This window comes from Haemaphysalis longicornis, unplaced genomic scaffold (genome assembly GCF_048455015.1).
Source record: "Haemaphysalis longicornis isolate Haplotype H1 unplaced genomic scaffold, Haemaphysalis longicornis Haplotype H1 scaffold_7, whole genome shotgun sequence".
In the NCBI taxonomy this organism is placed as follows: Eukaryota; Metazoa; Arthropoda; class Arachnida; order Ixodida; family Ixodidae; genus Haemaphysalis; species Haemaphysalis longicornis.
The window spans coordinates 99,742,356-99,756,801 of NW_027526422.1; the positions used below are offsets into that span (position 1 = coordinate 99,742,356).

Below are 14,446 nucleotides of genomic sequence, written 5' to 3' on the forward strand. Positions count from 1 at the left end.
GGAGGGCATGGGAAGGAGTAGCATTGGGAGAAAGTGGAGAAGTATGGCGCAGGGGTACAGCGAGAAGGCGAGGAGAAAAAAACTTTTGCTTGAGCCGGTTGCTACTTTGTGGGCCCGCATCCCCTTCGGATGACTGTGACGGCGCCATGGTGCAAGTGAAACTGCAGCACCCGTAGGTGGCAGCACTCATAAATGCCCTGCTACACCAGCTCCTCCGGTCCCGCCCATGAATTGGCCTTTTTTTCACTGTGTGCTGCAATACTGCTCTCCCAGGACCACACGTAGGCATTTGATGCTTCATACACTGTTGCTAGTAGACTAAGAGTCAACCAGTTCACTCAAGTGCTAGCACTGAATTGCTATAGCGAGTCAGCGTTCTGAGAAACACACACCCGCCCTCTACTTCCAGAAGGAACGATGCATGTTCCCCTTTAGCAGCAAAAGTACCTCCGCTATAAATTGTCGACAGATGTCGAGACAATTTTAAATTATAAACCCATTCCTCATTTACTTTATCCCCAGATTCCCACAATTCACCTTCCTTAGGATGACACCGCAGAAAAGTAAAATAATACATCCTTTCCCAGACCATGCCCAACACCATCCATCCCCTACGAACAGTGGGTGTGACGAGGCTGGACCTTAGAATCCAACACCCGCCGCGGTGGCTCAGTGGCTAAGGCGTTTTGCAGCTCAGCACGAGGTCGCGGGTTCGATTCCCGGCCGCTTTTCTGATGGAGGCGAAAAGCAAAAACACCCGTGTGTATGAGATTTCGGCGGACGATAAAGATCCCCAGGTGGTCAAAATTAATCCGGAGCCCTCCACTACGGCGTGCCTCATCGTCTGCGTTGCGTCGGCGTGTTAAAACCCTACAATCAATCAATCTTAGAATCCAACAATAACTGGTGACAGGGGCCTAGATCACGACGTAAGGGCAAGGTACCTATGCCAGTCTAGAAATGGCCCCCACCTGGCAGGTGCCCCGAAATCTGCACCCGGCCTTAACATGCATATGCACCCTCAACTCTGTTTTTCCATGCCTCTAAACCACAATTTCTGTACAAGTTATACCTTTGATATTCCGGAGAAAATGGTTGTTTCAAGTAACCCTTTCAACACACAACCATATCGCCTATGTTCACAGAAACGTAGCCTCACTTGCTTAGTTCTAACTGCTAACATAAGAAACTGGTTCGGAGCTTTAAAATGTCTCCGACGTTCTGTTGATTAGCTTTGCATTGGTTTTGGTCTGCTACAACGAGGAAGTGACTATGTATATACATCCAGAGGAGGACAATGAATTAATAAAAACAAAGCCGCAAAGATCAAATAGATAAACTTTGCACGGCAGACTCCTTGCCTACATTAGACACATTAGGGAGATGAATCAGAAGAAGAATGAACACTGACGAGGGATTTAAGCATTTTTATTTAGACTCTTTCAGGCAAATGTGTTATTTACAACACGATTGGGCCATTGCAAAGTAATTTCGGTCATGACCATCACCAGAGCACAGAGGGTTGCGACCGCATATATATACTTTCAAGCCGACAATGCCGGCATTCAAATAACGCACTACTATATGAAAAACAGCATCATGGTACAAGCGGCAACACCACATATGGAATGTACTTCACACGCGGTTCACCAAAAAATAACATTTATTTGTTCGGATGTACAGGCACGTCGAAAAAAGTGCTCCACCAGCTGCAATCTAATGAACAGGCTACAACACCCAACATAATTGAAAACTAAAGAGCACACATTTACTTGAAAGACTACGCACTGAACTGTACCGACACAAACTTGGTCAAAATCAGTACAAAGAGGACATTTCCTCGTTCATTTTTTAACAGACTAAGCCTTCGGTTTCTTCGCTTCCCAATTTATTGCAAAGATCTTTCCCTGGGCAGCTATGATACTCAAGCCTCTGGCACAGGAGTGGCTTGCAATCCAGAAGACATGTCCCGAGCTGCCATATATTTGAAAAACAGCTGTCATAAAATTGGCAAAAAGATGCACAGTGGCATCAAGGTTAACACAGGGAGAAACGCACAATGTACAAAAGGGAAACGGAAAGGTGTAAAAAGAAAGGATCCCTAAAATCCCTAAAGCTTACACGACTGCAAAAGCTGAGTAGTGTTCTATGCTGTCATCCAATGCATTTTCGGCGAACTCTTGGCAATAGAAGCTCGAAACTTGCAGCTTGGTTGCTATGTAGTGCTGCTAGCAACAACAGTCCATAAACGGGCTGTTGTGAAACAACCGACTCTGGTGTATTCACACAGCATCCCCTTTCTTTGTGGTCAACTGACAGATATTGAGTGTAGTGTCGACTGGATCAGGCAACGACACCATAGCAGCACTAGAGCTGCCATGCGAGGTAAAGAGCGGTGGTTCGACTGTGGATGTTGTTCCCAACTGGTGAAACTTGCAGCGAGTTTGCCATCTCGACTAAAAGCTTCTCAAGGTTTACCACAATGACTACAAGGTTTACCACAAACTTTGGGCTACTGAACGTGTCTAGATGATGAATTCGCAGCAAATTTCACAAGTTGAGAATAGCGCTGAGCGTTGGGGGTTCTTTCTACCTTATTCTGCTCTCCTGTCTGTTTATGGTTCCAAATTTTTTCAGAAAAAAAGAAAAACCACCAGTGTGGCACACAATTTTTTTTGTGAATAGGTGACCTGACCACACCTCAAATAAAAAAAACAGGTACCGTGCCACTGCAACACAGCCTACCTTCAGCCACAGTACATTTAGACGCATACGAAAAGGACGTGCTATGCTGGCTGCCTGCATTTCGCCAAGTAAAACGCATCCCATTTTCTCATTTAAAAACGCGTAACATCGCGCCAGGCTTTCACACTGTGAAAAACATCCAACCAATCATGATCTCGGAGGCACTTCCTTTTTTTTTTGGTGACAGGTGATAATACTTCCAAATCTTGCATTCTTAACAAAATTGGTTTTGCAGACAGCTTGTCATGGCTCTGAGAACCAGCCAGAAGACAAACACTTGCAAAACTTTCTAACTTCGACAAGTGGAACTTCTCATGTTATCCTGCACCTCAGTCCTCAGCCAACTGCAAACATCCCTCACCAAAGTATCCTAGATCTTCCAAGAGACGGAAAAAACGAGGATTCACTGCTGCACTTATGTTTCCTATCATTAACACGTAGAGGCCACTACCGTTTCCACTTTAAATCTGCAAACTCTTTCATGCCACTCTCGTCTTTCCAAGTTGCGAGAGTTTGCACGGCTCAGAAATCGGCAGCTATTGCTTCAAAGTAGTTCCCGCTCATCACCATGTCAAAAACGCTCCCTTTTACAAAGGCGATGATACGAAAGGGTGGATCAGCGACATTCTGAGTAATGCTTTTTAACAGTGACGAACATCGTAAAAAGCCGCCATTAAAACAACATAAAAAATGATGGCGGCATATTCTCCAAAACAAAGGAACACCTTCTTCAGACCCCGTTAGCTCAACTTTGAGAAATAGTTTAAAAAACCATGCCAGTCACATGCTGGCCATAACAGCACACATGATTCTGCGTATACCACCTCACGCAGTATTCTGCTTCGATGTCTCACACTCACACTGCATGAAGCTGTTCCCCGCTGAGCAGGTTCAAGAGCTGGTTGGTACACTCCGCAAAACCATCACAGTGGCTCTCATCACCATCTCAGTGGCTCTCAAGCAAAGCTTAGCTGACGGCCGTGTCGTCCAGCATTTATTACGCGACTTTTAAAAAAAACAATGCGTCAGCACCGAAAGAAACAGTGAAGAATTAGAAAAGGCCAATTAGAAATGAACATCCCGTCCAGACACTGCGTTCACATCCTTCAGTCCAGATGCTTGCACAGCGTGCATCACCGAACATGGGTTCAACACTTCTACATTCAAAAAGCCAAGGCACACACAACACGGCGAGAAAGGCCAGGCATTATAAAAAAAACTAGAACAAAACAAACAAACACAGAGAACAAAACCTCACAAAACAAAATAACTAAAAAAATAAACGGCGAGCATGCACCGACCACGTGACGTGCGGAGGATGCGGAGGTTTGGAAAAGGAAGGCGGTGTGCCGTTTCGTCGCCAAGAAACAGCCCTTCTTGGGGCGGGCGCGTGCAGGCCCAACGGTCGGTCACTCAGCCTCCCCCCCTCTCATCTGAAGGGGCTGTGGTCCCACTCCACACAGCAGCAGCCTGTCATACGGAGCCCAGGTGGCGATAAGCGGCTACGCCAACGGCCGCCGCAGCCGCCGCCACGGCTCCGGCAACGAACATCCAGTTACGGATCTGCGAGAGCCCCAGGCCAACCCAACACGCTTGAGCTTTCTGCTCCGACTTAAAAAAAAAAAAAAAAAAAAAAAAAGGGTCGGGAAAATCTAAGGACAAAAAATATGCAGAAACGTACGTGTTACGCTGTTGTAAGTTTTTGCGCAAAGTACAAATGTATCATGAGATACTCAATGACCTTCACTATACTCATTCATGCTAGACAAGGTAATTTGTATTCTGACTATTTGGCTAATCAATTATAGTTTGATTTCTCTTTAAAGTTGATTAATGGCCTGGAGCTCTGAACAAGTGCGCTGAAATGGTGGCCCGTTAGTGTTAACTCCTAAAGAAGACAGGCCCAGAAAGATGATGTTCGTCGTGCATCTAAACTGGCGGCCTGTTCCCACACTCTTCGCACTGATCAGGGACAGAAATCCCCAAGCCGGTCTGCGTGGGCTAATTAACCGAGTTAATTAACTGGACCACAATTTACCACTAACACCCCTGTGTGCCAAAATATTAAAAGAAACTTTCAGACATGCTGAAAGAAAAATAAAATCAAACAAACAAAACAAAGTTCACAGTGTTGAATGCATTCCTTAGCATGCACAATCTGCAAAATCATGCCGCTTCGTTACTGCACCCTCCCACATTGTTGAGAAGCCGAGTGTTTCCAAAAAAATGCCCCCCGGAGCTGCTTAATTAAAGTGGGTATTACTTGTATCCGCATGTATTTCACAAATTCTTGCTTGATACTGCGTGTAAGTCCTTGCAAGCAACGTTTCTTATTGCAAAACGGATTAGAGACAACCTGAACCAAACAAAATATATCTGTATAAGGAACAGTCCTTGTCCAAAACTGGATGGCGTGTGGCGATGGCCGCAAAACAACAAAAGCAAGACAGGAGATATACTGTCCTTTTGTTTTTTGTGCCCTCAATGCCACCACTTATGCAAAGTTTCTACTTTACTTATTTAAAGTTTCAACAATGGCCATGAAGACAAAATGTAAGTTTGGTTCATTCAAAAGATTGCCTCGTTAGAATAACACTGACACCAATATTAACACAGACTTCACTAAACTAAGCTACATAATGAATGCAACACCACAGCTACTTTTCTGCACTGAACTCGTGATGTGTTATGGGCAGCTTGTTGCGATTGGCTGACGTCGACAAAATCCAACGCATGTTACGCAGGACTTATAAAGCTTGCAGAATGAGCTATTTGCGCTTAAATTTAGTGCACGATCATTTTACAGCAGTAAGAATGGTGGGATAAAAAATGGAAGTTAAGAACGAACATGTAAACATAGAAGCACCAGTGCGTACGGCACGCACTCTGCTGGCCGAAGCTGCACTGCTGTTGGGTGCGTTGGGCTTGACTGCCACGACACTGGCCAACTGGCATAACATCTCCACTTACATGACCCCGTTCGGCCAATCTTTCATGAAACATTACTATCAACCGCAATAAAAATGAGCAAGTGCGGAGAGTGGTATCGCTGCGCTATCTATGATGGTGGACAGTAAACAAGGTAACTCAAAGGACTGTTTCACCATTTGCAGCAGCTGCAGTCAACGTACTAACTTTTCTGTTAGGTATTCTTCCTGATGACATCATCACTGATCTCCCGAAACACACGATTTAGCGGGAGAATTAATCTTTTGTCTTAAATTGTTTAGCTTCTCAGTGAATAAAGCAACGTTTGCTGCCCGACAAGCGTTGGCGAACTAAAATACACCAATTGTTTGAAACAAATTTGCATTTTGCCTTCATGTCCCATTTAAAGGACAGCATTTTACTCTCGTGGCAAAGGCATGTACGACGACATTGCAATCACGATACACCATAATATTATATGTTTTGTCTGCGTATCAGTGCCCTATGATGCGATACTTGTATACTACGTATCATAACCCAAGACAAATGCGATCAACAAAATAAGGAACATGACTAAACGGCCCTGTTGCTCGATGGATTACCTGTGCTTAGCCCAAGATGTAACAAGACAAATGAGATTAGTCTGTGCGCACGCTGCTCTGGCATTCTGTGCATCTTCTCTGCTACCTCGTGTTCTTTACGACTAGCAAGTGCGAAACGTGTGTACAACATCTGACAATATGATGCCTGAAATTCAAAAGTGATGCGACATTTGTATATGACATGTGCATACTAGCGCCCTCAACACATTTGCGTTAATGACCCACAAGTGCAAGCTACATGGCAACGTGATGACCCACGGAGGCGCGGGGATTTGGGTGCAGAGCAGGGTTATTCAAACTAAGGCTTCGTATACAGTGGGGCGGGGGGCCCAGTTTCTAGGGCTGCGGTGGCTGTACCTTGTCGCCCCGGGACCGCCCCCTTTGTGCCGTTCCGCCGCCAGCCGAGCTGCCGCCAAACATGCGCTTGTACATGGCCTTTTCCGCTCGATCTTCCTTCTGCTTGCGCACCAGGAGCCGCGACAGCTCCTGCTGGATTATCTGCACCGGGGAAAGGGAGGGGAATACAGGCAGGTTCAAGGGCAGGAGACTTCGCTCCAGATTAAATCTGACACCTGCGATCGTTAACGGATAGGCATTAGCTTGCGGAGAGTCATTAAAAGGGCCCTGCAACCTTCTCTCAATAAGACTAACCATAAATACCACCAAGCCATGCTGGCCTTGCCTTGCAGTGCTACTCGGAGACTCCTGCATGCAAAATGCCCAAACAACAAAACAAGCTCTGCGGACAAGGAGGCACAGTTAACAGACAAGCAAATGATTAAGTAGCCAACGGATTTTTTTGGACCTGGAGGGGAACAAAAAATAGTCAGAACAAAAGAGCAGTCCGAAAAATTCATGAGTCATTACTCCTATGGGACAGCTGGCGGTTTCTCGGGAAAGTTCAAAATACGCAGCAAGACCGAATTTCCGGGGTTCGAAAAAATGGTCGGCTACTGTTGCTCACAATGGGGGGGGGGAAAGCACTGCTAGACTGCTAGCGAAGGTTCAGACTTCATTATTCTGTTGTTGTAGCAGTACATTCTTTTTAGTGGCAATTTCAAAATTTTGGGCGCTCCGAAATCTCTACACACGGGCACTTTTGCTTTTCGCCTCCAACTAAAAACCAGTCACTGCGGCGGGGATTTTTTTAAGTGCGAATGCACTTTATAAGCGACCCCAAACCTTCCACCGCCGGCGGCGGCGGTGGCGGCGGCGCCCGCAGTCCTCCTATCTATATATAAAAAAAAACAGCATCCGGCGCCAGGTTTCGATCCGAGGACTTTGCGGCCGCAGCGCGACGCTCTACCGACTAAGCCATGGACGCGACGCTGATATCAGTGTTAGTAACGCGCCTTATATCTTTAACGCAGTCCTCCTCTCTATATAAAAAAAAACAGCATCCGGCGCCAGGTTTTGATCCGAGGACTTTGCGGCCGCAGCGCGACGCTCTACCGACTAAGCCACGGACGCGACGCTGATATCAGTGTTAGTAACGCGCCTTATATCTTTAACGCATTCAAACTACGTCGTCAGCGGCGTGCGTTGGCGACTCAGCGGCGTTATAGCGGCTTGATAACTGCGTGGTGTACACGTGATACTACAAACCCGATGGAAGAGATGGAAGAGAAGGCGGCGAGGCGGTGGGCTGCGGGGGCCGAGCGCAAGCGCCGCAAGCGGGCCGACAACCGTGCATTCGCACTTTCACATTCTCCCCCTCGGGGAAATGCGGGGGAATTTTTTTTATTCGCACATTTGAAAGAGGCCCAATTGTCGGATAGGGCAGAGCGAGTGCCCTAGTTAGGCAGGCAGTGGTCCCAGGTTGAAATCCTAGACCAGGATGAATTTTTCCGCAACTTTACTATGGGTAACTTTCAGGTGAATGTTTAATTTACTGTCCAAAACTGTCATAGTCGAGCTTTTCCTACACAAAAAAGCAGGTATTTTTCCACATTCAACTGTGTCAATACTCCACATAAGCGCCACGCCAGTGAAAGTACCCGCCTAAATTCGATCCATGCGTGGTATCCTGACAGGATCCCTAGGCGAGATAGAGGAGCGCCTACAAACTGCAGCCAACACGGTCACTCATTACGCCAAGTCTTGCGGCCTCCAATGTGCCCCACAAAAATCGGAACTCCTCCTTGTTTGTACAAGAAAGAAACTCCTCCAGAGGCCACCCACTGTCACCATCCACATGGAGGGCCACACCATCGTTCCCTCCTCGCATATCAAGATCCTCGGTATGGCCTTTCAAGCCGATCGAACAAACTCCATCCTAATAAATAGGCTGAAACATACCTCGGACCAAGTCACACATATGATCAGGCGTGTGACCACCAAAACACGGGGAATGCGCGAGGAGGACACCCTCCGCCTCGTCCAAGCATTCATAATCTCAAGAATTACATACGCCATACCCTACGCTCTTCTCTCCAAGTCAGAAATGGAACGGCTGGATGTCATCATTCGGAAGGCCTACAAACAGGCACTCGGACTTCCCGTCAGCACGGCCACCGACAAGCTATTGAAGCTGGGCCTGCACAATACAGCCGACGAGCTCATAGAAGCCCATCTTTCGAGCCAAAGGTTGAGGCTGGGAGTTACAAGCGCAGGGAGGACTCTTCTCTCTCGTCTGGGGCTCACATCCCCTCTGCAGCGTCAGACATCTCAAATGAGAATTCTCGACCACAATGTCAGGAAACAGCTGTACGTCTCACCGCTCCCTAGAAACATGCACCCTGTGCATCACTCTGGGCGCAGGGAAGCAAGAGCCAAGGCCATCCACACTTACTACGGGAGGGAACCAACCACAGTGTACACGGACGCGTCTTCCTATCCCGGCATAAGAGCAATGGCAGCCGTGGTTGTCCAGAACAATAAGCACGTCACCAGCCTAACCCTACCCGGATACGACCCATTACAAGCGGAAGAAGCGGCCATCGCTCTCGCCATAACGCAAACTACTGCCAGCGTAATCATCACAGATTCGCAGCAAGCGTGCCGCAACTTCTCATGCGGACGAATTTACCGCACAACCCACCAAATCATCTGCCAGCGTCCACCAGACAGATCTATCATGATCAAATGGGCACCCGCCCACTCTGCCGTCCCGGGCAACGAAACCGCCCACCGGTTGGCCCGAGAGTTATCCCTCCGGGCCCCGGGAAACGAGCAAGAGAGGCCAACCCCGCTGATAACGTATCAGGAAATAACGCAGCACTACAAGTTGGGACGTATCACCTACCCATCACCGCATAAACACCTAACGAAAGAGGAGGAACGGCAGCTCCGTGCACTCCAGACGAATACTTTCCCCCATCCCACTAAATGCCATATCTTGCACCCCACCGTATATTCCCCGCTATGCCGCTTCTGCGGAGCCCCCGGGACGCTCTTTCATATGGTATGGGGCTGCGCGCACTCCCCACTACATTCGCGAAATCCCTCAATTCCTTCTTGCGAGCTTTGGGAGAGAGCTCTGACCAGCTCTGACCTCAATGACCAGCGCCTGCTGGTGTTGAGGGCTGTTGAGGCGGGGAAAGCTCAAGGGGTCTTGGACTGAGGACTCCTCCCCATTGCTTTTCGCAATAAACACGTTTACTCTCTCTCTCTCTCTCCTGAAGAAAATACGAAGGCCAACAGTTCACTAGCCAAACTTTCTCCCACCAGGAATGATGATGTGTACGCACTCCTGTGTTAACCGTAGCACTCTTTGCAACTTGGCTCACTACCAATGTTGGCATAAAGAAAGCAATGAAGCAAGAAAGTTTCTAATGCCCACTTCCCCTTCTAATGGTATTCATAAAAGTACTCGAGGAAGCATACTTTGGTCTCAGGCTCCAGCTTCAGGGCCTTCTTGAGCACAGACACGGCTTCAGAGACGTTCCCTTGGCACGCCAGGATCTGGACAAGAGGAAAGAAGATTACTATTATCACTTCCCCTCGTACCATTTGTAGTGAGTGAAGCAGGTTCCTTCTAAAATCTTGTAACAACAAAATTGGTTTCAAGCTTTCCTAGTGCTGCCACCCCAAGTGTGAATGCTTGCTTCCAACATTTCAATGACCCAGCTTATTTAACATTTCTCCAATTTTTTTCACACATCCATTTCCTCAAATTAGCTTTTGAAAGAAATATTGCCGTGAGATTTAACCAAGGGGACTGAATATTTCTTATTAGTTAATGGACAAGCTATTAAATTTAGGCAATTTACAACTGCTCTAGTAACAGCCGAGAAAGGTAAATGGAAACGAGAAATTCTTGAAATTTAAATATCGCGGTATTTTTATCACTTGCCTCTACATAATTAAAAGCTAAACAAGAGACCTGTCAGCAGGATTTCTTCGGCAAAAAAATGTGAAGGCTGCAGAAAACCACAAGAAAACAAGGACAACAATGTTAAACCTCAGTAAATTAAGGTTGAAAGATGTTGTAAGCATTACTTTATTACAACCATTATCTACATGCACCAATGACAAGACAAAGGAAAAATATCGCATTGTTATATCTATCACTATGTTAAAACCCATTTTATTACAGTGAAACCCCGGTAATACGACTTTCAAGGGACTGCATGAAGGCGTTGTAGTACCAGGGTGTCGCATGATCAGTACAGCCTAGTAGACGGTCTCATGCAACAGGTGGGCTAAGAATTTATTTAAAAGGACCCTACAACACTTACCATCGACTACTCGGAATGTATTTTGGGGTAAAGTCTATTGTCCCAGCAATCTCCTCCCGCAAGAATTAAGAAAATCCGTTCACTCTTACCGAAACTACGCGCGATGAAAAATCACGCATAAATGTTCCCTCTCAACTCAACCGCGGACAACGCGACGAAAGCTGCGCGCTCTCTCCCGGAGAGGGGGGCGGCTCACGACGTTCTGTTCGCCGGCCTTCAATATGTCACAGGCCGGGGAGTTTCGTCCTTTTCCCCGCAACATGGACGGGTCTATTTCCGGTCTGGTGCCACAAAAAAGCAGGCATGGTGGCCTACTCGCAAGCAAGCGCTCAGGCTGGTAGGGCGTTTTTGGAGCAATTAACGTTTGTTGTCGAGTGTGCTCATTGAAAGTCGAGTATTGAGTTCGTCACTCAAATTCTGCGCGCACTCAAAACAAACAAAACACCAAAAGCATGAGGACAGGTTCAGACATAGAAGAGGTTCATACACAGCGCCGACGACGGCTGATCGTCACAGGAAATGCCAGAATTTAGCTGCAAAGTTGACCAGCGACAGCCAATAGGACAGCCAGGACAGCCATGGCCCGATTGATGTCGCAGAGGCCATGCCAGGGGTGTATAATGAGGAGAATTGAAGACGACGGCTGATCGTCACAGGAAATGCCAAAATTTAGCCGCGAAGTTGACCAGCGACAGCCAATAGGACAACCAGGACAGCCATGGCCCGATTGACGTCACAGAGGCCATTCCAAGGGTGCATAATGAGGAGAATTGAAGAGAGCGCGGTTGGTTTTTCCGCATCTTTCACGGCGATTTGTGCGCTTACCGCTTCACGTGCACGTGTAATATTTGGCTCGGGTGTTCCTGGAAGTTTAATCTAAACGTCGCGCAGGTTTACTTGCACTGCACGAAGAGTGTTGCAGGGTCCCTTTAAACTACTATATTGAGCACGCTCTCACATAGTTTGCGAACCTTTAGCTAAAACCTTAAGTTTCTAAAAGAATAAACGCCTATTTTGTGTCCCCTCCCTACCACAGCTTCTGTGCTAGCTCGCCAGCCATGCGCCTCACGCCTCGCGTACGAGAGATAAGCTGGGAAGGCTAACGCGACCGAGCAAATTGAGAGGGGAAAAGGCGAGACTGCGAAACTGCCAAGGCCATGCGAAACAAACGATAGTATGAGGCAGCAACTACAACTGCCACCCACGCCAAATGAGGCACAACCATTGTGGCTCGTTGCATTTGACAGTAGCAGTCAGCACGGCGTAAACAGCAGAAGTTCAGTTTTGAGTTGCACCCTTGAATTTATGGAAAAAAATATATCACAAACCGTAAAATTCTGACAGCCTGGATGCGCCAACTTTGCAAGCATAGAATGAGCTGCAAAATCTCTAATGCAGACGAACCCCGCAATAACGAAACCACCGGGGAAAGCCAAAAAAATTTGCTTTTGCAGGAATTTCGTTGCTGCAAGAATGAAACAAAGACAGAAAAATCGCCCACAAACCAAAAATTTATTTCCGGAAGTCGATTATTCCCAAAAGTCGAAAGTCGAGAAGGTTTGTCCTGGGACGGTATCAATGGTGGGAAAGTTGTACCTCTATGAAACAAGAAATGAATTGGGAGCTGCTTTCATCATGTAAAAGAAAATTGCTATTAAAACTTAAAAATTTAATATAGAATAATGAAACTGGAACGCATTTACAGAGGCTATATCATTTGTCAAATCGAATTGATCATTTTTTTAAACTCAGGGAATACAGTCCCAGGACTGGAATTTTTGCGAATTCAGTTTGTTAAAACGATACATCAGTGGAATGGGCTCTCAAATGCACAAGTGTCTGCTGTAAATGAAAACTTGTTTTTTTCCGAACCTGTAACCCCACTGCTATAATGCCTTCGGGCGATCCAGGTATACGTTGAATAAAGAATAAAGAATAAAAATTTTACTTTGCAAGCCTTACATTGCAGCAACTTCACAGCTCAGCTCTCACTACAAGGTGTGGTTCATTACTAGTCGTCGCGTGCGATTAAGTACGACCAAACCATATCAAATGCATCTAAAACATCCCGCAGGTTCGCCTTCTCCGCAGATTTTGCTCCTTTGACCGTTGGCACCGAGCATGTCCGAGCTAAACCCCCTTCAAAAGCCGCATTCCAGCAAGGTCCAGCTTCTTGTGTTGACGAACCTTGCCAGACTTTGGCACCTCGTTGTTCCAATGCAGTTCACAAAACCAACTGAGCACTGCTTTGTTTACGTCTGAAAAGGTTGCAGCCATCACTGTTTTGTTTTGCTCACGTGCGCCGTTAAAAATGGCGTCCTTGCTGTTCAAAAATGCATAACGAGTTGCATGCGGTTCCAAACTCATCGGCTCCCTTCTTGCATTTGGGCCACTACTGACTTGGGCAATGGTGACCACCTTATCTTGTAGCAATAAAAACTCCTGCTTTTGCGCTGGCGGAGGCAGCTTATTGATAGCAAACGTGCCGATCACCCCGCACACAACTGCTGACACAACGAACGCATGCGTTCTGTTCAGCGGTAGCCGGCTAGTGTAGCCTAAGCCAAAGCAAAACGTCCCGTAAGTCACCATGTGTCGCCCCCTGGTGGCATCGCCGCGAAGCTGCCCCCACGGTCGCCTCCTGCGCGGCCTTTTTTCTAAACAAATATGGCGGCAGCCGTGCAAATGTGCTGTGGCAGAAGCTTACGCACTTTGAGTCCGAAAAAAAAAAAAAAAAAAAAAAAAAGCGGCATTTGAGCACTTTTTGGACACTGTTAACCGCAAATTGGTACATAAAATGCCGACTGTACTTGCATTGAATTTCGTTACAGTGGGATCACTTCCCAAAAACATTTTGTTGCTGCGAGATATGAAATACATGTGCTTCTACGGACATTCACTGGTGATCAGAAATTTTTCGCTGCCATGGCAATTTCGTACCCGTGGGATTTCGTTATCACGGGGTTGGACTGCAATTGGATTTACTAAAGCATCTAGAGCCTACAGAATAGATACCTTTTCAGCTGGTGTGTACGTCGAACTGCAACGCACTTGTACACACACACGCATGCCCTCCAATACACAAACACAACTGGTATAAACCATTTTAACACTCTGCACAATAGTAACAAGCACAGATATTTTCAGGAGGCCTCCCACAATTTTGGCATTGCATTTAAGTCAGGCACAGGCCGGCTAAGACGCAGCACTGACCTTTCCTTTACGGTAGAGGGCTTTGACATTGTTGGGCTGCACCTTGAGAACAAAGTCGACCGACTTCAGTGCCGCCTCATAGGCTTCCATCTGCAGGACGAGGAGAGGAGACACCGCACCCAAACTTGCTTAGAACGCTCATCAGGTGGGAGACCAGGGTTACGGAACAGCACATATTGCCACTTCAGAACCACCACAACTCTTCCTTTATACGCAGTGCTTTTTCAAGCAACCTACGAACAAGAAATATCAGCCATCCGAGAAGCTCACAGGGGCCAC

The 14,446-nt window shown here is 46.9% G+C and overlaps 1 protein-coding gene across 2 annotated transcripts in view; it reads right to left on the reverse strand.

Annotated features, from left to right (window-relative positions):
- Nucleotides 1-1,411: 1,411 nt before the first annotated feature.
- LOC144146171 (peptidyl-prolyl cis-trans isomerase FKBP8-like) overlaps nucleotides 1,412-14,446 on the reverse strand; it is a 36,608-nt gene continuing 23,573 nt past the window's right edge. For both annotated transcript variants that reach the window (XM_077678138.1, XM_077678137.1), the window contains exons 9-12: nucleotides 14,168-14,257; nucleotides 10,101-10,178; nucleotides 6,633-6,773; nucleotides 1,412-4,308 (exon numbers count right to left, since the gene is read on the reverse strand). In XM_077678138.1, the coding sequence (XP_077534264.1) occupies nucleotides 4,219-4,308; nucleotides 6,633-6,773; nucleotides 10,101-10,178; nucleotides 14,168-14,257 (399 nt within the window). In that variant the 3' untranslated portion in view covers nucleotides 1,412-4,218. The remainder of the gene's footprint in view (nucleotides 4,309-6,632; nucleotides 6,774-10,100; nucleotides 10,179-14,167; nucleotides 14,258-14,446) is intronic.